The 23,395-nt window shown below is 45.3% G+C and overlaps 1 protein-coding gene across 1 annotated transcript in view; it reads left to right on the top strand.

Annotated features, from left to right (window-relative positions):
- Positions 1 to 22,477, top strand: part of POMT2 (protein O-mannosyltransferase 2) — a 48,971-nt gene extending 26,494 nt beyond the window's left edge. The window contains exons 12-21 of the mRNA XM_073349282.1: positions 1,186 to 1,264; positions 2,684 to 2,835; positions 6,389 to 6,480; positions 7,617 to 7,693; positions 11,748 to 11,819; positions 12,104 to 12,163; positions 12,370 to 12,475; positions 15,126 to 15,266; positions 16,262 to 16,373; positions 16,999 to 22,477. Of these exons, the coding sequence (XP_073205383.1) occupies positions 1,186 to 1,264; positions 2,684 to 2,835; positions 6,389 to 6,480; positions 7,617 to 7,693; positions 11,748 to 11,819; positions 12,104 to 12,163; positions 12,370 to 12,475; positions 15,126 to 15,266; positions 16,262 to 16,373; positions 16,999 to 17,104 (997 nt within the window). The 3' untranslated portion in view covers positions 17,105 to 22,477. The remainder of the gene's footprint in view (positions 1 to 1,185; positions 1,265 to 2,683; positions 2,836 to 6,388; positions 6,481 to 7,616; positions 7,694 to 11,747; positions 11,820 to 12,103; positions 12,164 to 12,369; positions 12,476 to 15,125; positions 15,267 to 16,261; positions 16,374 to 16,998) is intronic.
- The last annotated feature ends 918 nt before the right edge of the window (positions 22,478 to 23,395 follow it).

Below are 23,395 nucleotides of genomic sequence, written 5' to 3'. Positions count from 1 at the left end.
CTTCCAGTTTGTCAAGCAAGATAAGTACTTAACTTTTGCCTAACATACCAGGAATATGGGGCAAAAAGTACCCTCATTATTGCCTTGTGTACCTGGCATGTCCCTGCTGAAGTTCCAGTCAGACACTGAGACTTCAGCCGTGAAACTGTTTAAAATGATATGCAGGCTTGTCTTGAGGTCTCCCTCTTCAACGAATGGCAGGAAACCCTGGTGTGCTGGTTTTAAATCTGCATTTCCCCCCCTTTCACTGTACAACAGAGGAGTTTGTCCTCTCTACGCATTCATTTATTTAAATATACAGGACTTCTATTGACCTGCAAATTGTGCTATATTACTCTGTGACCTTCAGTATTGCCGTCCCCAAGCATTCAAAAAGCATTAATTAGATCCCCCAAAATCATGAGATTTAAAAAATAGTAAATGTTGGGTGCTTTTTTTTTGCCTTTTGGCTTTTGAACCTTGTTGAGGGTCCATGTTTTCAAACTTTTCTCTGCAACCATGAGAGCTAGAAACTTACTTTTTGTAAGGGAAAGCTGAGATTCTTAAATAATAACATGATTCCAGCAGCTGGGGCTTTAAGAAAAACACCAAATATATGAGAGTTGTGATAAAACCACGAGTTGGCAACACTGGATCTTGTCAACTCTCACATGCAGAGGAGGGCTGGACTTGGGATGGAAGAACCAAGAAAAAGCTAGGTGCTACACAAATGATGCGGCAAGTGATACTTTTTCTGTTGAATCCTAGCCTAATGGTTCAGCATGGTGCTAGGAGATTTTGTGCTGCTAGAGGGTGCAGTCTTTTGCATGGAAAATAAAACTAACTATCAAGAGTGGTCAAGACCTCATGGCATGTTTTGCAAGAACAGGGATGTTAGCCCTAATGCCCTGGGTAATTGTATTCTTCTTAAAATTCTGCCTCCCAGTATCATTTGAACTATTCATTTCTATGTCCTAAACTGTACTGTGTGTGGTCAGTACGCTTTTGAACACTTCCAGAGGTGCTTGAATGTGCCATGTGAAGTGATTCCTATATATATGGTTCAGAAATAAATTTGTAATGCCTGTAAAGTGCTGTGGAATCTGTATAAATAAATCTTTATTGGTGACCAAAATGAAAGCTCTTCACACAAACCATTCTCAATGTAAAATTGAAAACTGTGTTTTACTTGTAATTTAATTTCAGGACTTCTAGAAATCTTCACAGTCACCAGCACGAGGCCCCCATGACAAGGAAGCACTTTCAGGTCACTGGATACGGAATAGTAAGTGAATAGTAAGAATAATACTTCCTTCTGCTTGAGGGAGGTTCATCCCAAGACAAAAGATTAACTCCTACTTTTAGTTTTTTGTCTCTTAGCCAGTTTCTTATCCATGAGAACACTTACAATACATGAAATGCCAAGAAGGCCAATGGCATTTTGGGATGTATAAGAAGGGGCATTGCCAGCAGATCGAGGGACATGATCGTTCCCCTCTATTCGACACTGGTGAGGCCTCATCTGGAGTACTGTGTCCAGTTTTGGGCCCCACACTACAAGAAGGATGTGGAAAAACTGGAAAGAGTCCAGCGGAGGACAACAAAAATGATTAGGGGACTGGAACACATGAGTTATGAGGAGAGGCTGAGGGAACTGGGGATGTTTAGTCTGCGGAAGAGAAGAATGAGGGGGGATTTGATAGCTGCTTTCAACTACCTGAAAGGGGATTCCAAAGAGGATGGCTCTAGACTGTTCTCAGTGGTAGCAGATGACAGAACAAGGAGTAATGGTCTCAAGTTGCGGTGGGGGAGATTTAGGTTGGATATTAGAAAAAGCTTTTTCACTAGGAGGGTGGTGAAACACTGGAATGCGTTACCTAGGGAGGTGGTGGAATCTCCTTCCTTAGAAGTTTTTAAGGTCAGGCTTGACAAAGCCCTGGCTGGGATGATTTAATTGGGGATCGGTCCTGCTGGAGCAGGGGGTTGGACTAGATGACTTCCTGAGGTCCCTTCCAACCCTGATGTTCTATGATTCTAAAGTACACGGGAGGTTATAATGGAAGTTGGAGCTCATTACACAGGTTAATACATGATGTATGTCAGTGTGTAAGAATTAGAATAGCACGTAATTAAGATCTTTCCAAAATGTGCACAAACAAATAGCTTTAAATTATCACACAACCCTAGCTTTGGCAGCACCAGACTCTTTAAATTCTAACTTTAAAGCTGCACTGACAGTTATTATTTTCTGTACATAGCCTTGTGGTATAGACAGATGGCTTCTAGGGTCTAAACTGAGCAGTGCTCTGATGTTTGTAAATCTGCTTTGAGTTTTAAATGCCCAGAGGCAAGAGACTACTCAATAAACGCACTATGCTACCCAGCCAAACCATCCAGTTTGAAATCCTTTTAAAATGTAACTTCATATCTTGAGAGCCACATATGAAGTTGAAGCAAAGAATTTTGGGATTGGTGAGGAAAATACATAGGTAGATAGTAAGCAGGGATACATCATGCATTGCTGGTGTCTATAAAATTCTCTTCCTGCTGGGGAATCCTTATTGTTAACACTCAGGAGGCTAAGCTGGGTCTGATCCACTCAGTTTTGTCAACACTGTAAAGTTTCAGAAGCTCCTGTTTTCTGTGTCTTGTTCTCCAGTGACACGTGCTTTTGGTTTTTTTTGGCGGTGTGTTTGAATGGTAGAATGGAACAGGAGATGCCAACGATTTTTGGCGGATTGAGGTTGTGGGCAGGAAGGCTGGGAAACGCATTAAAGTCCTACGGAGTCAGATCCGACTGACCCATCTGGCCACAGGATGCATACTTGGGTCCTCTGGGAAGACGCTGCCAAAATGGTAAATAATCTCTGAGCCTAGCTTGTGATTCTTCCTGCCAGCAGTCTCATGCTAGCAGCTGATGTTCCTTTTCTTACACAATTGACACAAGATCCCCTTGTTCAGTGGCAGTTTTTAATTTGGACCAGGGAATACACATCTTTATATTTTTCCTTCTCTTCTTAAAACGAAAAGGGCATCTGAAAGGTAGAAAATCAGAGTGAAATCTTGGATGAGGGTTATAAAATCCACTACAGTGAGGGGGTTAGCAAATAGCACTTCTAGAGAATAAAGTCCTTTACCAAGAGGTCCATCCCAGATATCAACATGGGGGTGTGCTTCAGTCCTGTTCAAGGGGGGAACTTGCATTAGGCGTGAGTGATGAGATCTTTTTCCATAAGCCAGTCAATCCTTGGCTTTTGCAAAAAAATTGCAAGCATGGGAGACAGTTGTGCTGAGGATGGTTGCAACATAGACCCTTGGAAACTGCAACTCTTACATCACCAGCTCATTTAGATGTAGGAGCTACCAGTGACCTAGAGGTTAAAGGCTCCGTATCCCATTCCACAATCCTCTGAACCATACAGTCCCTTGCTATTATATTTATATTGGTTCCTGTTCATTTTTTAATGGGAAGACCTGGACCACAATAGTGTCCCACACCCTTCTCTCCTATGTGTGAGCACAGATCTGGAGTATGAGAGCAGATGCAACAAGTGGCTCTGGAAGAGGAAAGTTTGTTTCAGATCTCTGTAAAAGCCTATGCACGCTGATAGTGCTCTCACTGATGGTCAGTGATTGAGTAGCCTGAGGCATTACAGTTATCAAGACTGTTCTTGTAGGCCCAGTCTCCTGGGAGGTAACGTGGAATAAGGCTGATCTAAAAAAAGGATCCCAGAGTTTGAACTCATTGTCTCAGAATGGACTGATTGCCTCTGGCATCAGTGTTCAAATAAAAAGGAAATATTTTTTTACACAACACAAACTTAGCCTGTGGAGCTGATTGTCACAACATTAAAGCCAACTGCAACTGCATAGTAAAAATACAACATTAAGACAACATTAAAGCCAACTGTATAGCAAAAAGATTAGACATTTGTATGGATTATGAGATCATCAGCAATTAAGTTATGATTTTTTTTAAATTGCAAGGGACGTAAAGCTCATGCTTCAGGAATTAAGCCACCTGCTAACAGAGTGAGGATAGGAAGAAACTTCTCCTAGAGGTAGGGTGACCAGATGTCGCATTTTTAAAGGGACAGTCTAGTATTTAAGCCCTCCTATAGGTGTCCCAACTTTTTCTTAAAACGGGCAAATTGTCCTATATTTTCTGCCTACCCCCCATCAGTCCTGGTGGGTCCTGCTGCTGGCTGGATCCCTGCTTGCCAGCCGCTTGCTCACCAGCGGTGAGTGGTGGGAGGGTCAAGGGGCCGATGATGGGGGTGGGTGTGCAAGGCTGGTGGCAGGGCAGAGATGCAGCATGCAGGGCTGGCTGCTCCCCATGCTGATCCTTCAGCGCAGCCCCTGCTGCATGCCTGCTCTTGGCCAGCAGGGCCCCACTCCCCATCCCGTTTCTGGCTGGTGCTGGCTATGTGCTGCGAGCTGCGGTGGTTGGTGATTGTGGACAGGCAATCGGTTACATGTCGCCTCTGCTGCTCACCCATTGGCCCTTTACGTGCTTCCCCTCTGCTGTCCTCTCCCTGATTTTCCCCTCCGCTGCCCCGCCCCGCTGCTCTTCAATATCTCTCCCAGCCCCTGGTTGGAGTGCTCAGCTTATCAACAGCCTGGCCAGCAGACTCCTTCCTTTCTCACACTGACTCTAGCTTGGCCGGCACCCCTGGAAAGCCCAAGATCCTCTGTCCTGGGGCACTGTCCAGGAGGAGCCAAGCCCTGCATGTGCCAAAGTCCCGCACAGCACTGGCACAGGGCAGCCTCTCCTCCCCTCAGCTAAGCTCTGGAGTTGGGGGAGGAAGCGATTTTCAGCCTGTTCATGCCCCAACCCTGCAGGCTCCACAGCAGCCCCCAGGGCAGGGGCTTAGCACCCTCTTTGCCTGCCCCCCAACCTCGGGTCCTGCTCCCAGAGAACGTGGGGCTGTTCCACCCCCTAGGCACCCTCGTCTGCTGAGCCACCTCTCTAGCCATGTTCACTGAAGTCCCTGCAGTCAGGTTCCCTGGGCCCTGATGCACAATGTATCCTTAGGGCTTAACCCCTTCCTGCCAGCACTGTAGCCAGGGGACAGGAGGCGGCTGGGTTATGTCGGTTGCCAGCAGCAGCCTGGAGGTGTTAGCTGCCTTTTGACACTGTGTGGGCAGGAAGGGACAAGCTGGTTCCAGCCACACAGGAGCGGTAGGGGTGGGGGAAGAGATGAGCTCTGCAAAGACACAGGCCAGGTCACCCCTTCCCAGTTTCCTCCTCCCCTGTGGCTGGAAGCAGCTGCCGTCCCTTTCCTCCTGCACAGTGCTGAAAGACTACTGCTGGCCACATTCTGGTGTGAACCCTGGCAGAAATCTGGGGAGGGGGCGCATGTGACCCTGCATGCCCTCCCACGTGTTGCCTCGGGAAGACACAGTGCCAGGTTCCAGGAGAGGCGGGTCTGTCCTGGGGGCCCAGTCAAGCCTGGAGGGCAGTGTATGTGTGTTACCCCTCCCCGTGTGTGTGTGTGGGGGGGGTAGGGGTGTGTGTGTCATCCTAAAGCCTTAAAGATAAGAAGGTAAATAAAAAGAATCCAACTACGCAGTATTTCTTTTTAATGGGCTCAGTCAACTTGATGTTAATTTGAACAGCTATACGATTGATTGCTGTTGAACTTGCTTGAATACAAGTAATTTTACCAGGTGTCCCGTATTCAGCATAGGGAAATATGGTCACCCTACCTATATGGAGGTTGTTCTGTAGTTTCCCACTTAAGGGTATTGTATTTTTCTTTCTGAGCATCTAGTACTGGCCATTTTGGAGACAGTATAATTGACTAAATGAACGATTGGTCTCATCCACTATGGCAATTCCTTTGTTTCTGTAATGGAGTTGCTCTAGGTATGAAGTGACTTTTAAGGTAATGGTGACTGCTTTTCCTGGGGAGAATCTAAAAGTTGACTTGAAGTTGTTGGGAGCTCCACATACTCAGCTCCTCTGAAAATCAAGCCACATATTTATGTACCTAAATATGGATTTCGGTACCTAATTTGAGGAACCCCAACATGGAAGTGTTGATCTTCATATATACAGCAGTCTTGTGACCTTAGACAAGCCTCAAATCCAGTCCAGTTTCTGTTTATGCTCTGATAAGGCAGGACTTCTGGGTACACAGAAATGAATCTGTTAGGTTGGATGCTGCAATTGGTGCTAATTGGTAGCTAGACTTGGGGGAGGAATGTCAATTTGAATGCGAAAGCTTATGCTCTAATATATTTGTTAGTCTTTAAGGTGCCACAAGTACAATTTGAATGCGAAAGCTTATGCTCTAATATATTTGTTAGTCTTTAAGGTGCCACAAGTACTCCTTTTCTTTTTGTGAATTGTAAATAGTGGCTCTCCTTCGGGAGGTAGGTAACTGACTGTCCTGCTGTTCCTCAGGGGCTGGGAACAGGTGGAAGTCACCTGCACTCCATATGTGAAGGAGACTCCCAATGCCCTTTGGAATGTTGAAGATCACATCAATCCCAAGCGTAAGTGATGAAATCTCTTGGACAATATGCAGGTTGGCTTGTTTGTTTCAAGGGGAGAGAGTGAGGTTATCAAGAGGTCAGAGCAAGGCACTCAATGTTTGGGATCCCTGGGTTCTGGTCCCAGCTCTGGTAGTGACCTATTGCATGATCTTGGGCCAGTCATTCTGCCTCAGTTTCTGTATTGTAAAATAGGGGGATGGTGGGATTGAGAGATATGATGTTTATAAACCACTTGGAGATCCTCAGGAGCTGCAGAAGTGTGAAGTATTATGGAAGAGCTGGTCACAACTTGATAGTTAAAGTTGTAACTGATGTTTCACTATGAGACTTACTTTGAGCCCCACCTTACCAGCTTTTTAATTGAAGGGACTATTCTGAATGCAAGTGTACAGTAGAAGTTTTTAGATGATTTTTCGGAAGTGTAGGATCTTCACTGCCCTATTCCACACTTGCCTCATTCTTTTTTCCAGGAACATTCCAATAATGAGGTTGCTAGAATTGTGACATGGGGTAAGAATAGGGTTGAGAATGCCAGTTGTGACACACAGCCCCTCCAGCACAATCCAAAAGTTAGACCCCTGTGTCACAGCCTTATTCACTGCCTGCTTGGTTTGCGCGTTACTCAACGTCCTGATTTTTATCACACAACTTGCTGGATTCTGGCCTTGTTAAAACCTGCTAACATTTTGCAGCCTTTCAGAAGTACTATATTCAACCCAAGAGAAATAAATTCTGAGCTGTTCATTTGGTCCAGAGTCTTCTACCTTTGTCATGCATTTTGCATTTTCCCATTCATGGCTGATCTGTGGATAAAGAATAGTCTATGAACAGTGAGGCTCTTATTTCTGCTTAAACACAAAGACTGTTTATTTCAGGGAGTTTTATCTGTTTCTCGCGCTTCTGAAAGTACAGTGGGAAATCAATGAGTAGATCAGTTGTGAAATTCACTTGGGGATACTTTCTTGACTGCAAGAGGCTGTGTTTAGAATATGAATGAAATGCAGTGAGAACCAAGGAGGTACCAGAAGAAGGTTACTCACAGATTTGATACAGGAGGAGAGAGTTTATCGTGTGTGTATGTATTAAAGGAAGGTAGCATGTACAGGCTTCTAATTCACTTGTTTTCTTTTCCATAGTGCCCAATATCAGTCTGGATGTTCTGAAACCCTCCTTCCCAGAGATTCTGCTGGAGTCCCATATGGTTATGATCCGGGTAGGGTCGCTTTATTTCTAGATTGTCATGTGTATGTTTGTTTTTTAACTCTTGAGCTAAAAAGAAATATTCTGTATTGTGATGTCCAGGGAATAGCAGCCGTCAAGATAGGACAGAATATATATTGCCATAGGTTACAAGGATTTATACTTAGAGAAGAAGGATGGCCTTATGGTTGAAGTTCTAAAATGGTACTTGGAAGATCTAGGTTCGGTTTCTGGCTGTTCCATACACTTTGTGTGACCTTGGGCAAGTCATTTAATCTCTCTGTGCCTTATGTTCCCTTCTGTAAGACAGGGATATTAATACTTCCCTACCTCATGGGACAGTTGTAAAGATAAGCTCATTAATGCTTGTGAGGCACTCAGATAGTGCAGTTATGGAGGCCATAAAAGTAAGTGGATAAACACTTGGGGATACTTGAACATCTGATGGAAAAATTTAAAAAGACAAAAACCCATTGTTTAAAAAAACTCATCCATGTTCTGTTTTCTGCTTTCCTCTTCCCTCATTCTTTGTCACCGAGGATGTTTGCAAAAAAGCAGATTTGTTTTTCTTCAGTTTGACTGCTCTTGTAGTCTTCTCATCTGAGACTGTTTTGTATGACCTTGTTTATTCTCCTTTCTGTGCCTTAGTTTCTCCATCTGTAAAATGGGGATGATACTGACCTTACAAAAGACTCTGAGGCTAATGTGGTGTTTGCAAAGCTCTTTTGAAATGAAAGGGGCTCTAGGAATGCTCAGTAACATTATTAATACTAATAATTTCCATGGCAACCAGTTATAATATTGTTTTAGATAGGGAAATATCAACATAACTGTTTCCATGGAAATAATTTTCTTGTCTTGAAATGAGGACTCTTATTTCAGAGTGAAGGAAAACCTATAGGAGTAGCTGAGTTCTTAAATAGCTAAGATCTGGCTTCTTCCACACATGTTCTCAGCAGTAGAGAATTGGGGAAGAAAAAACTAGAGAATACTTGGTCTTCGTAGTAACCTGGGAAACATTCACATTTGTGTAGTAATTTTAAGCTATAGGTATCCTCTAGGACAGAGGTGGGCAAACTACGGCCCACGGGCCACATCCATCCTGCAGGACTGTCCTGCCCGGCCCTTGAGCTCCTGGCTGGGGAGGCTAGCCCCCAGGCCTTCTCCTGCTGTCCCCCCTCCTCCGCAGTTATGCCGCCACGCAGGCAGCGTGGCTGCCTCCGTCCAAGTAATGGGGCTGCGAACTCCTGCCACTTTGAGCAGCATGGTAAGGGGGCGGTGGGGGGGTAGATAAGGGGCAGGGAGTCCCGGGGGGCAATCAGGGGACAGGGAGCAGGGGGTGGTTGGATGGGATGGAGGTTCTGGGGTGGGGGGGGGAAGGTCAGGGGACGGGGAACAGGGGGGGTTGGCTAGGGCATGGGAGTCCCAGGGGGCCTGTCACGGGGCGGGGTGTGGATAGGGGTCGGGGCAGTTCGGAGATGGAGCAGGGGGGGTTGGATGGGATCCTGGGGGGCCTGTCAGGTGACAGGAGTGGGGGGGGTTGGATAAGGGGTGAGGTCCTGGGGGGCATGGTTTGGGGCTGGGGGTCCCGGGAGGGGGCGGTCAGGGGACAAGGATCGGGGGGGCGTTGGATGTGTTGGGGGTTCAGAGGGGGGCAGTCAGGGGGCAGGAAGTAGGAGGGGGTGGCTAGGGGGCGGGGGTCAGGCTGTTTGCGGGGGCACAGCCTTCCCTACCCGGCCCTCCATACGGTTTCACATCTTGATGTGGGCCTTGGGCCAGAAAGTTTGCCCACCCCTGCTCTAGGATGCAGCTTCTAGAGGATGACAAGATCATGCTCTTTGATTGACACTCCATCTAGCAAAAGGCATTGAGGATGACCAACATTCACTGTAGGAGCACATGTGTGTATATATATTCATGCACAAATCTATGTACACAAAGTATCAGGTGGCAGAGGGAAAAACTCCTATAGTTAAGTGATACTTTCGATTATAAGACTTTTTTCAGTTTGCAAACTTTAACTGTTTTGGCTCAAATTTTCCATGCCAGCTGCCTGCCTTAGGTTGAATTTTACTGAAAGATTTCAGCAAAAGTAATTCAGCCATTTCTCAGAAGTTTGAGGGAAAAAAATATTTTTTCCCCATTTTGCAAAAAACACAACAAAAAAACCCCTTAAAATCATTTAATTGAGAGGCAAATACTGTCTCCATCATTTGGAGCAGTGACTTGAAATTTAGTAGGGGGTTTGTTGTCCTGGTGTCCGGGATATGTCTGTTGCTGTCCCCATGAAAATCACATCATGAGGTGGTAGGGCCTGAGCAGAACTTTCCATGCAGTTGCTCCTCCGGGGTGCCAGGGGCTGCTGTGGCACTAGGTATCAGTACTGAGAGGAGGTAGACTCTTTCTCATGTGCTGGTGCCCAGCTGACCCAGGCAACAGGGAGGAGAAAATAACCTGACTGATCTGCAGATGGGTGAGGATCCAGACCTGTGGGGGTTTGTGGGGAGGGAGACTGAGACAGGGGTTCAGAGAGTAGCAGGAAGACTGGGATGAACAGCAATGGGATGGTAGGAACTGGGATGAGCAACTGTGAACTGTGGGGTGAGGTAATGAGACATGGAGCTGAGGGGTGGTGGAGCAGGGGGAATGGAATGGGTCAAGGAAGGCAGTGGGGAGCCAGGGATGAGGACAGACAGGAGGGGCCAGAGGCAGAAGGGGTTAGGCTTGGCAGGAGCAGATACAGAATGGTCCTTAATCACTAGATTCCACTCCCCTCAGACCCTGCATTGGAACCCAGGATTCCTGAGTCTCAGCATTCCTCTGCTGCCAGCAATAGCTGTAAACCCACTGGCAAAATGTGTGACTCCACTCCCCCTAATGGCCAGCTTCAGTGACAGAAGTCCTGTGAAAAACATATGGGATCATGTAATTAAAGAGATTATTGTAATGCATATGCATAAGAGGCCTGAATGAAGGTTGCATAGGCAACATTAATTCTGGCATTTCCTGAATTTTGAGTGCTTGACTGTGTACTATTCTTACTGTAGCTTTCTGTGTGTACTTTTTTGTAGAAACTGTGAAAGGAGAACTGTTTGAAAACCGATTCAATGCTTTTGACCAAATTTTCAGATCACGGCCTCTTATATTCCATGTCCAGGTTTTCATTTCTGAGGTTCTGTACACTTGGATGTGTGCATGCAGATTAGGGCATTAGATAACCAGCTAGCCATTTTGCTGGTACAAATAATCAGGCATGGAAAGTTGCTTGCATACTTTTAGAGGATGCAGACTCCAAATCTAATCCTTTATTTACTATCAGGTGTTAGCTGCTTCACAGGTCACTGCTTCATGTAAATCTTGGGCCAGGTTTAGTGCTGGCAGTTACTGTGAAGCTCCTTCCCCAGCCCCTTCTCTCTCTAGATGATATAGAGCCTAATGCTTGGTTTATATCTGGATTTTAGTGGGAACGTCTCAGATTCAAACCAATATACTTTACCTGTGCTCTGAAGATGGTGGGCTTACTTCTTGTTGTTTAACAGCCTTAGAGCAGAGTTGTTGTCTTTCCAGTGTGTGTACAATTGGTGCAATTAGAGGGAGAGGCTCCCAGATACAAAGCAGTGTATGTGGAATGGGGACCTAAGCTTGGTCTCTGATTCTGATTTGTGGGTCAGCCTGGCATCTCTGTATCTTACTGGTGTATGAAGCAGTCCCCAGGAAATTTTTTGCCATCACTGCATGCTGGTGTAATGAGAGAACAGAGTAAGGCCTTTGTAATTGCAAAGGGATGTGACTTGCAATAAAGTGAAATAGTTGTGGGGATTTTCAGGAGCTCATCTCCTGCAAAGTAATGGGCTTGTAGGAGCACTAGCAAAGCCTGACGTTCAAATCTAGGTGCTTCTGAAAAGGCTTAACCTTCCTAGGGCGTTTGCTTATGCACACATGTGAAAATATCAGAAACAGGATTATTCTTCCTATGCCTCAGAAGCCCTTCCTAGACAGAGAGCTGCCATGCAGGACTTGCAGCACAACTGCCTATTGACTGTAATTTTCTTCTCAACCTCCTATAGGGAAACAGTGGTCTCAAACCAAAGGAGAATGAAGTCACATCCAAGCCTTGGCACTGGCCCATCAACTACCAGGTATGCTGACAAATCCACCTTCCTGTGTGATTGTAAGTGCTTTTGATAGGGGTATGGCAGAGGGCAAACTGCAGAGCTGTGGGACTGCATCTCTTTATTAAAATACATGGACTACACTTCAGCTGCTGTTGAAATAACCCTTTTGTTGGCACGAGAAGGAACTTCTCACCTTTCTCACTGCTGACTCTCTGTGGGAGCCTCAGTGAGTTTGAAGGTTGATGTGGGCTCAGTAGACACAAACCCATTTTAATTTCCTCTGATACCCTGTCCCTGTTCCTCCTCAGGGCCTGCGTTTCTCTGGAGTCAACGAAACAGATTATCGAGTTTATTTGCTGGGGAACCCGGTAAGTGGGGGATTTTTGCAAAACAGGTGACTTCTTCCTTTAGCAAATATTTAGTTTTCTCCTGGCTTTCCCAGAGACAGTGGCTCCCTGCCCTTCCTCTTCTCTAGCTGCTTTCTTCCCCTTCTCTTCTGTGTTTACAGTTAGCTTTCCATCATGTCTTATGCACTCTGCTACTTCCATCTCCTCCTTTGCTCTTTCCCACACAGGTGGTCTGGTGGCTGAATCTGGTCACTATTGGATTGTACCTCCTAATGGTAACTTGCGCTATTGTGGCCATGAAGAGGGGAGTTCAGCTGACAGCTGAACTCAAAGGTAAGTCCAGCTCTCCTACCCTACTGCATTTCTAGGCTTCACTGTTGTGATGGTTTGTCATCCTGGTTTCCTGTTGCAGGAAAGCTCATTCTCTCTCTGCTGTGGAACATCAGACCACATAGAAATTGAACAAAATGTGTTCAAGAGGAACATGACAGCAATGAGTACAACTATTTAAAATGTATAATGCTATAGAAATGCTAAATCTTATACTTGGAAGGATGTAAATGCCAAGGAAGGGGAGAGGAATTAACAGTTTTTTCAGGCTGTAAAGGGCCATTATGAAAATCTTTTCTGACCTCCTGCATAACACAGGGTATAGATTTAACTCTGATATCTCATCTAGCCCAACACATTTCAGTTGAATTCAAGCATATCTTTTAGAAGGACATCAGCCTTGATTTAAAGTCTGTTTTTAAGAATTGTTCATATTAGTCCAAGGGGTTGTAACTAAGAGGAGTGGGATGAAATTAAAAACCAGGTAAATTTAGGCTAAATATCAGGAAAATCATCCTGACACTGAGATATACAAAACTATGGAACAGTCTTCCCAGGAAAAATGCAGGAAGCCCCATTCCTCGAGTCATGTAAAACTGGACTGGACAATGCTCTAGCAAAAATCCTGTAGGGAGCAATCCTACATTGGCCCCAAGAGGGATGGATCAACTGGATCCCTCTCTGGTTCATGGCTGTGTGATATGTGCTGTATTAATATTACACATCTGTGTTGAAAGGAGAAATGCTAGCTAGTGCCCATTAGGGAGCTGACAGAGAGAGAGGGTACTAGGAGGAGGATATTAACAGCCCTTTCTCCTTCCTTAGCCTCTTCCATCCACAGGTTACAAAGCACTTCACAAACCCTAAGGAATCCAGTCTCACAACATCCCTCTGACATAGATCAGCGTTTCCCCCATTTTACAGATTATTGGGTAGGAAATGAGGTACAGAAAGGTGAAGTGATTTTAGCTAAAGTCACTGAGGTTACGTCTACACTGTGATGAAAGACCCGTGGCATGGCTGTGGCTGACATAGATCAGTTCAGGGGTCAAAAAATTGCAATTTAAAAGTACTGGAGCCCAGGCTCTGACACCCTGTGAGTGGGGAGGGTCTCAGAGCCAAAGATTCAGCCTGAGCCCAAATGTCTACATTACAATTTTTAGTCCTGCAGCCTGAGCCCTGCAAGCCCAAGTCAGCTGGCCCAGGCTCAGAGACTTGGTACTTCACATTTTTTATCGCAGTGTAGACATACCTACAGTGAGTTATTGACTGAGCTGGAAATAGGATCCAGGTCTCCTGCCCTGTTCCCCTGGTTCTAAATACTAGACCACATTCCTTTCCAGGGAATGGGCTAACAGTGGGGATCAGGGTGGCTGTCAAGCTACTCCAGAGAGAATCCTAGAAATCAAATCCCAGTATGCATCCAATGAAGTGAGCTGTAGCTCACGAAAGCTTATGCTCAAATAAATTGGTTAGTCTCTAAGGTACCACAAGTACTCCTTCTCTTTATTCATTGAGGAAGACACTATTGGTAGGTATTTCTGTGTGATACATTTTCTGCATGAATAATACAGGTGGGATATTGTGGGTAACCTTGTGTTACCTGCACAATCTGGGGCACCCTGCCTGTACCCTACTGAGGGCTCAAGGTGTCACCCAGTCAATTTAGGCATGCCCACCCTTTCCCTTCCAAGGGTTCGGGGCATAAGTAACCTACTCTTACCCATGCGGCTGAGGGAGAAACCTGGTCAGGTTAAGTACCTGCCTTTACCCACAGGGCCAAGAGCTCTACGAGTCTGCAGGACCTTTTCCCAGTGAAAGAGCCTTACCCTGCTGTGCTCTAAACATCTATTTATTAGCAACACACAGAGAATACACATACCAAGCAAATCTATTATGCTCACCACTCCAAATATATAGACAAATTTTACCCAATGGCCAGTCAGGATCCACTTGTCTGGGGGTTGCCAGCGATGTCTCTGCATGTCACAGTCATGCAGAGGGTACAATGTCTTGCAGTTTCTTGTTGTACTGCAGTCCAGAGTTGATTCCCAAAGAGTATCGATTTTCACTTACATTATATAGGTAAAACTAGCTATTTCCTATCACATTATCCCACACCCCCAAGTAACAAAAATTGTAACCAATTACACACTGGCACCTATGTGTCCTCCTTCCTGCCTGCATTTTTTACCTTTTATCTTTCATGTCCAAATTGTAACTTGTGACCTTCTCTGTTTGTGCAGGTGGTCAGCATAAATTTACTGATCAAAACTTATCTTATGCCATTTGTTAAGTCTCCCTCTGTATCCTCCCTAAAACTTCCCAGTGCCCGGGTGTCTCTACTTTAAAACCGTGGTGGTTAACACTCTTGTTAGGGACATTCCAGAGGTGGGGATGCTTTATCTGCAGCAAATCATTCTTTTTTGTCAGTTTTAGTGCTGATCTCCCTGAGTTTCATCCAAGGCTGGTTTAATATGGGGAGGGGTGCTGGGTTTGATTAGATCCCAGGCCTACACTTGGAACGTAGACCTGCTAAGCCTGTTCCTACCAATCTTACTGCTATTCATACTCTGCCTCCTTGGTGCTGAGGTTTGAAAGAGTAGCCAGGGTTGTGAAGTTTCATCTACTGAAGTGTGTGTTTGTGTTTCAGAGCTCTCCGAAGTCTTGCTACATAGTGGAGGGAAGATCATGCTGGGCTGGCTCCTCCATTACCTCCCTTTCTTCATGATGGGCAGAGTCCTCTACTTTCATCATTATTTTCCTGCCATGCTTTTCTCTAGCATGTTGACAGGTAAATACTGCAAAGCAGAGACCCTGAAGGTAGAGGGGAATAGTAGGGGAGCTGAGTTGGAAGGGGTATTTTTAAAGTGACATAACTAAGAAATCAAGTTTTTTCTTTCGGATCTCTGGTTCAGGGCTAGTGCTTGGACATGTATACTGGTTCAAAAGTGTTTTTAACCCTAGCTGCTTAAGACATCGAACCCTATACAATTGTGTCATTTGGATTACCATCTTGATTTGACCTCCGAGAGGCTGCTGTGCTAATGGATAGGGTATTGGACCGAGATTTAGGAGACCTGGCTTCTTTTCCATGCTTTGCCACTTTCTTGCTATGTGACTTGGGTGAGTCATTTCACCTCCCCTTGACTCTGTTAGATCCCTTTCTGTATCTTGTCTGGTTAGAGTTCTTCAGGATTTGGACTGGCTCTTACTGTGTTTTTGTATAGTGCTTTGTAATGGGGCCTTGATCTCAGCTGGGACCTCTAGACACTACTGTAATACAAATGATACATTAAAATAATCCATTTCAATTCCAACATTATTTTTAGCAGTCTCTGTCTTCAGACCACTAAGATATAAAGCTTTATGGCTCTGTAAACTGGAAGTCCCTGTTCTCAAATGGTATAAAGCATTAATCACTGACCCTGGTAGTACATGAGCCTTCAGCTACTAAAATCATGTTGCACTTGAAATAGAGGGGGCAGAAGAAGCAAGATGGTAATTGGAATTATGTAATTTTGCGGTCTGATACCTCTGTCAGGACTAATCTAAAATATTTTATTCCAGTGGGAATGTTGGGAAAACCAAATTTCTAGAGATAGAAAGCTTCATTTCTTCTGCTAAGGGTCAATAAGAAATCAGACTTTTAAAAACAGAATTGATCCTTTGTTCATATAGAGCTTTATCAGCATTCGTTTATGACTGAATGTATCAAATATAGCCTGCATCTGTCTCCTGGCTTCCAGCATGGTGTCTCTAGTTATTAATTTTATTATCTTCTCCTAGGAATTACATGGGACACATTGCTGAAGTTCTGTGCTGGGCGCCTGTCCTGCTCCGTGGGGAGGAGGGTGTATACATATGGGACTCTGGCACTGATGCTGCTCATTGTGTACAGGTGAGAGAGAGCCAGAAGCTGAGCTGCTTCTGTATGTAAAACAACATCGGCTGTATCATGGAAGCGTTGGCTCCTTGACACATGTTGGTTTTAACTTTTCACTCTCTCAGCTCCTTTCCCCTTTTTGTCCTCTGCTAAACTCTCGGATAGCAACAAACTCAGCGCTGAACCCTTCATATGAACCAGATTCAGCTTTGACAGCTTTTGTCTATCTCCTGGTAATGAGTTTGCAGAAACCTTTTCATTACAGGCAGTCTCTTTGTTTAACCCCGGAGCTCAGTTGGTACAAATGCTGTCAGGTGGACTGGCTCCCTTTTTCCCCACCGCTCAGCAGATACAGACTCTGATCCCCACCCCACATGGTGCCAGACCATCGATCTATGCTATACTTTAAAAATGTATTGATTAAACATGTTTATAGGCTTCCCAATCCCATCCCACCCATGGTAAGGCCACGAACCTGGCTGTATTAATGTTGTTGAGCAGGAGGGAGTGGGCCTCAAATGGAATCTAGAGCAGCCCAAATGGAAACTCCCATAGGTAATCCACATGACTCAGCTGTTTCTGTGACCTTGGTACTGAGCAGTTAATCAGACCTTGACAGGTGTGTTGATCCTTTCCACAGCTTCTACCTCTTCCATCCCCTGTCCTATGGGATGGTGGGACCTATGGCTTCAGATCCCAACAGCCCAATGGCAGGACTCAGGTGGCTGGAATCGTGGGAGTTCTAGAGCCGGCAGGAGCCTGAACAAGGGAATAAGAAACACAAGAACTATCAAGTGTCAAGCTGATTCATGGGTACTTTGAGGCAAATGGCTGTGAAGCACCACTCTGGAGAACTCTGGGGAATCTGCTCCCCATAGCAGTCCACTATCTCATCACTGATTTGCATAGTCTGAGTCTTGGCAGAGGGTGACCACAAGAAAGACCCTCGGAGTAAGACTCCAGCCATAGGTCCAGTAGATTCCATTTCTGAGGCCAGCTACTGCTCAGAAAGAAGACCTGGGTCCTCCGAGCAATGTGTCTTAGAATTCTTTACAGTCATGCTTTGGCCTGTCCAGCAGCCACACTGGTGTGATTTGGAGGATGTATGTGTTTATATCTGTTGGAGGGTAAAGTTGCACACGTCCGTCTTTTTGTCTCTGCTCATATGAAAATCACTTGATTGCAAGAAAGAACTGACTATAGAAAGCACAGTGTCCTGAGACATTAAGGATCTTTTCATATTTAATAACTTTTATTGGTGATGTTTTATATATATTTTGGAGAATGTCTGGGGACCGCCCTGTCCTAGCCATTTGCATTTCACTGATCTGATGCTGTGTTTCTAATACCTGGCCGAACTGAAAGTCTCTCAGTGGCTTGAAACCTCCATAAGCCATTGTGCCTTGCCTGTCTCCCAGGCCCTTTGCAAACAGAAGAAGTGGAGATGGTTTATACTTGCATGTCCCCTTGCTTTCAGGCCACCTGTAACCACTTATAATAATCACTGTGTAGCTAACTGGCAAACCTCATGACAGCTCAGAGCCAGACAGTTCCAGTTCATCAGTCTTGCACTTCTGTTAGAAGATGCTAAGACGCTCCAAAGATAATTGCAGTGGGAGCAGCAGGTTTCTTTTATTGCTTGTCTTGGGTTCTTTGATGTAAGGGCCAGCCTCTTTGGGGATGCACTGATAGGGAACCCTTGCTGACAGCTGTCATTCATCCTTTAATACCAGCAGTTCTACTGCCAATAACGGCTTTGTGAGAGGATGCTAAAGCTTAGCGGTCACTGGACTCTGCAAAGCCTGCTGCTAGTTCTGGGGTATTTAACCACTAATATTCCTCTGCTGAAGGCAGTTTTTTTCCAACAGGAAACTGCACTTCTTGTTACTATGATAAACTGCCAGGCAAATGAGAAGCGGGGAGTGGAGGGAGAGAGAGAAACCAGAACAAAAACTCTTTGCTTGTCTGGTGAAGAGAGCTCTCTGATGCTGAATCGATCCTTTCACAGGCAGTGGGGGTGGATGGGAAGGGACCTGGTCCTTGAACAGGTGTGGGGAAGCTTTTTAATGAGGTATCTATTCCTTTGTTCCTTTTGTTCCTCTTCTTTCCCCTCAGTTCACTACTACTGCCCTGTAGCATCCAAAACAAACTGTCTTGAGTCCCAGCTGTGTGTGTCCTTTGAGGGAGCAAGGTTTGCGAGGCAATTTTTCATATGTATCAAGGAGATCAAGCCCTTCATTTCAGATTCCCTGCTTTGCCTCTCAGTCCTGCTCCTGAATATGTATTGGGTGAGTATCAGTAACAGGTGAGTGTGTCTGAGTTTATAGATGAGTTCTGCTATACTCCCTCTCCACTCTCCATGGATTCTAATGGGTTATCTGGAACATGAAAGGCTGTTGGTATAGAGATAGTGCTAACATCTCCAGACCAGGCTGGATGGCTGTGCTGTATGCTGGGCTGAGGCTCAGTTCAGACCTGCTGTCACTTTAATAGGGGAAATGTAGGAATGTTCAGTTAGGCAGCTGCTTGCTATTGTAACATGCTGGCTCAGTATGTCATATCCGCCTCCAGAGGCCAGTCCACATATAAGATAGGAGCCTACTACTGGTACTAGCTCAAGTGGTTTTGGCCTTTGCCTTTGCCTTTGCTAAAGATTTTGAGTTAATCACCTGCTGACAGTCCATGGTGGGTCATTACTGTAATTAACTGCTGGGTTTGAATATCTCTTTCTATTTACTGTGGTAGGAAGTGCTCCCCCCTGGCTTAGTCAAGGCTGCTCAGAGATGATATGTAGGAAAGAAGGATCAGGGAGAGTATTGAAAACATCACCAAATCCTGTTTAGTTTGACATGTGGAAAAACAGCAACGGATTATAAACAGGTGGTAATATGATAGGCAGGCATTACACTGCCTTATTTTTAATAATGTTATTGGGTATCTTCTATTGCCAGTAAGAACATCAGCTTAATACTGTGTTGTCATGAGAGTAGATTTTTCCTGCAGAAGTCCCACTGCCAATGGGAGGAAGTGCCAGGGGCTCATGTAAGGGGTGGATTGAGATGCAAAATACCCCCAAACACTGAAGACCCAGTAATAATATATAGACATGAACGGCAGCAAACCAGTCCCTTGCTACTGAGAAGTAAGAAATCAGTAGGTACCTATGTAGGATGGTCCCAAAGGTGGTTCACACATCTTTGCTATCATAGGACCTTTTAGCTAAGTCAAAATGTTGATTTAGCAACCTCTATTGCTGAGGAAGTGGAGCAGTAAGAACTTCAGGAGTAACATGAGAAAGCTGGGCCTCTCCTTGGTCATTGTTCCTGTCTCCTCTGCTGCACTAATAGGTCTGCTTCAGATTTGTGGGGAGCTTGAGTTGGCTAGCTGAAAACACTACCTGACTCACTCTCCCTTCCAGCTTTTTGTGCCCAGGTCAACTTCAGTTTCAGTACAAACAAGAGGCTGCTTGTCTTTGGTGCTGGGAGTTTGGATGCCTCTCACTGGAAGTTTCTGACTGGCAGAAGAGCTAACCCACTTCTTGGCCCCTGTGCATCCCACTGTCCGCATCTGAGGACACACCAAAAAAAAAAAATCTAGTTGTCCCACAATAATGAACAGCCCATGACCAGACTCTTGAGTTAGGGTATTAAAAGGATTGCACTTGGACATTAATAACTAGCTTTTTAAAATGGGTACAGCCTGGGGGGGTTCATCCTCTGAATTCTAAGAGCCAGGTCCTCAGCTGGTGCAAATTGATATTGTTCCCTTGTCTTCAGCAGAGCTATGCTGTCTTACCCTAGCTGAGGATCTGACCCTAAATATCTATTTCTTGAAAAATTCACCAGGCCATCACTGAGAACAAAACAACAGTGTGTTTGTGAGACCTACAAAATCTATTAATTTGTGCTGCTTCTACTGGCACTGCAGCAGCATTTAAGCTAGGACACACTTTCCAGAGCTGTGCAGATTTGAAGCAGTGGGTGCAGTGAAACTGACCCTTGTCTTGAGGAGGGAGCTATTGCTCTACATTGCCTCTGTTTAGTCAGAGGTCTCCACAAGATCATCTGTAGACTTTCTGCTTGGGTTCTAGGTCTTGATAAACACTAGTTCAGTTCAGTCTGGCATTCCTGACTGTGGAATGAGCACTGGTTCATCTTGAGGACAAGTCATTTGTCCCCTTCCCCAGTCATGTGGAAACAGCTAGCGGTGCTTTCACAGGCCAGAAGATGCTGCTGTCTGGAGCAGCTGCTCCCTGTGAGGTTTCCCAGGCAGCCATCCATTATTGTTGGGGAGGTCATCGAAGTCAATCTGTGGAGCCAAAATGTAAACATCTGCAGGCTTCAAAATTCCCATTCCTGCTCTTTCCTCAGATTTATACTGTAAAACTGTTTTCACTTCTCCAGTCTTTGGAGGATACAAAGAAGGGCTTGAGTTCAGCATATCCAACTTATTTTAGGCATTCCATTTACCTGAACAGAGGTTCTGTTGGCAATCACTGCAGGGGCATGCATGCCCAGTCCAGCAGCAATGACTGAATTAATTCCACAGAGCTAGGAGCTCATGTCTCTGGGACAGAGTTGTGGTCCTGAAAGTGCCTTTGCTGGGGCAGCCCTGGAAGACTCGCAAATAAACATGTCTGCAGTTCATCATCACTATGTGATGCACCTATCCCCAGATCCGCTAGCAGGAAAGCCAGCATCAGTCTTATCTGCAGATAATTTCTTTTGAAGCCTTAATTGAATGGTTTGTTTTACTGACGCTCAGAACAAATTAATATGATCCAGCTTTTTATATCCCCTTCTGCCCTTCCCCCCCCCTCCCAGAGTCCTGTACTCCTTTCTAGGCTGGTCCACTAATAACTGAGCTCTTTGGATGTGCATCCAGTTTCCAGAAGAGCCTGGACCAGAGTTGGGCTGAGCTGCCATGTCCTCAAGGCACAGAATGCCTGGCAAATGCACTCATGGCAAAGGCCTTGTAATAAAAAGCTGTAATAACTGACTTCTTTAACTGCATCAGCAGAGAGAGTTCAAAGGGTGGGACTCCTGCCGACTGTCCCTCTTGTTTGTGCCTCTGGGGGTCTCATCCAGTGTTTTTCAGTGGAGCTGAAAGGTGTGCCTGTATTTTCTTCCAAAATCTTCCTATTCATAACTCTCAAATGTTGGCAGACCTGGTGGCTTCCCTTCCAGGGTCATGCCCATGTGACTTGGTCTCTGGAAGCAATAACCAGCAGTGGGTACATGAGCTGTGTGCTATGCACCACTAGAATACCCCTTCTTTTCTCTTATGTCCCTGCTGGACCCTGAGCATCCTTCTATGGTTGCCCTGTATCATCAGCTGGGGCACCTGGATGGGACTTCCCCCTTCAGAGCAAATGACCCTTCCTAACTGGTCAGGTGTATGTCATGGCGGGGAGGGAGCTGAGGAGTGTTAGAGCATCATAAGGCGCTTTCTCCTTGAGGGGGGAAAGATAGGAGATGATGCTATGTCCACAACATGCCCAGCCCCTTTAAGCAGCCTTGAAAAGCAAGAAACCAGGACCGAACTGGATCTGTCTCCATGGCAGTAAGCCAAGCCATATGGCTGTCCCTGTGTTACTTTCTTTCTGAAATACACTTCATACTCTGTGTTTGGGGGTCAAGGGCTACTGACTGTTGCACATACTTTTTGGGAGGGAGCTAAGGGGGGATATTATACTGAAGGCGCCATTGCTATTTTATTTATGTAGACTCCTAAAAGTTAGGCAGGCAGGTTTACCCTGTCATATTAAGGGAGTGATCTAGGCTCTATCCTGGAAAATATACCCAGAACTGAATAGAAGTTTGGAGGTAAAGTGATGATGGGCTTCTTTTGTGACCCTATCCTTCCGCATTATTAACCTTACTAATGCTGCTAATATTAACGTATTTTGGTTGTTTTTGTGTATGTCTCTATACATGTATTATTTGACTGCTGGCTCCTGATTCTCTTCAATTGCAGAGCAGCGTGGTATACTAAATGCAGTGTAAAAGGATGGGAGAGAGCTTCCCTTGAACTAAAAATGGATTTTGTAAAGAAATTCACAGAAAATCAGAGGTAGAGTTTGGACTTTGGTTTTGTAATAAATAACTCCTTCTTTCAAAGTCTTGTTCTTTTCACTTTTGTATTTTTATTTCCCCCCTTTACACAGATATAAAGCTGTGGCATGAAGTTTAAATGAGTGTTACAAAATAGGGGCTAGACCAGTTTCAGTGGTGCCATGCGGGGGGGAGAGATAGCTCAGTGGTTTGAGCATTGGCCTGCTAAACCCAGGGTTGTGAGTTCAATCCTTGAGGGGGCTATTTAGGGATCCGAGGAAAAAACTGGGGATTGGTCCTGCTTTGAGCAGGGGGTTGGACTAGATGACCTCCTGAGGGCCCTTCCAACCCTGATATTCTATGATTCGATGTGTTCTGCAGTACAACCTATGGCCATCCTCAATTTTAATACAGAAGGGCTACAAGTCCCAGCAGGCATTTCTTCACCTCAGTCTAAATGGTGAATATGTGTAAGTACAGTGCCCATGGAAGTGAAGAAGAGCCATTTGGATGAAGATGAAGCATTGCTTGCTAACACTGGTAGTCTTCACAGACCATACCTTCATATAAAAGATGAGACCAGTTGTAATATGTGTAATATGCTTTGTTATGCCAATTTGGTGTAGCCTTCAGACTCCTGATTGGTTACCTATGAGTCCCTCAGCTGGGCAAAGTTCAGGCACATGATCTGTGCTAGCAGGGAGTCAGATATGCCCAATGATTAAACCTTGTTCCTAGTGGGTATTGGTCCACATTTCAAAAACCAATACAAAATTCATTATAAATGCAGGCCCCTGCTATGGGGCAGGCCCATGTCAGGAACCTGACATGGGCAGTCAGGGCAAAGGGTTAGAATAGGGTCAAACCTGAGGCAGAGCGAAGTGGAGTTCATAGTCAAGTTCCAGGTCAGGATCGATACCAATGATTGGAGTCCAAGTCAGGGTTCAGGGTTTGGGTGAGGAGGTAAGTAAGAATCAAATTGAG

This window comes from Lepidochelys kempii, chromosome 6, assembly GCF_965140265.1.
Source record: "Lepidochelys kempii isolate rLepKem1 chromosome 6, rLepKem1.hap2, whole genome shotgun sequence".
NCBI classification, from domain to species: domain Eukaryota; kingdom Metazoa; phylum Chordata; order Testudines; family Cheloniidae; genus Lepidochelys; species Lepidochelys kempii.
The sequence above is the reverse complement of the archived record's forward strand: the minus strand, read 5'-3'. Positions and strand labels throughout refer to the sequence as shown.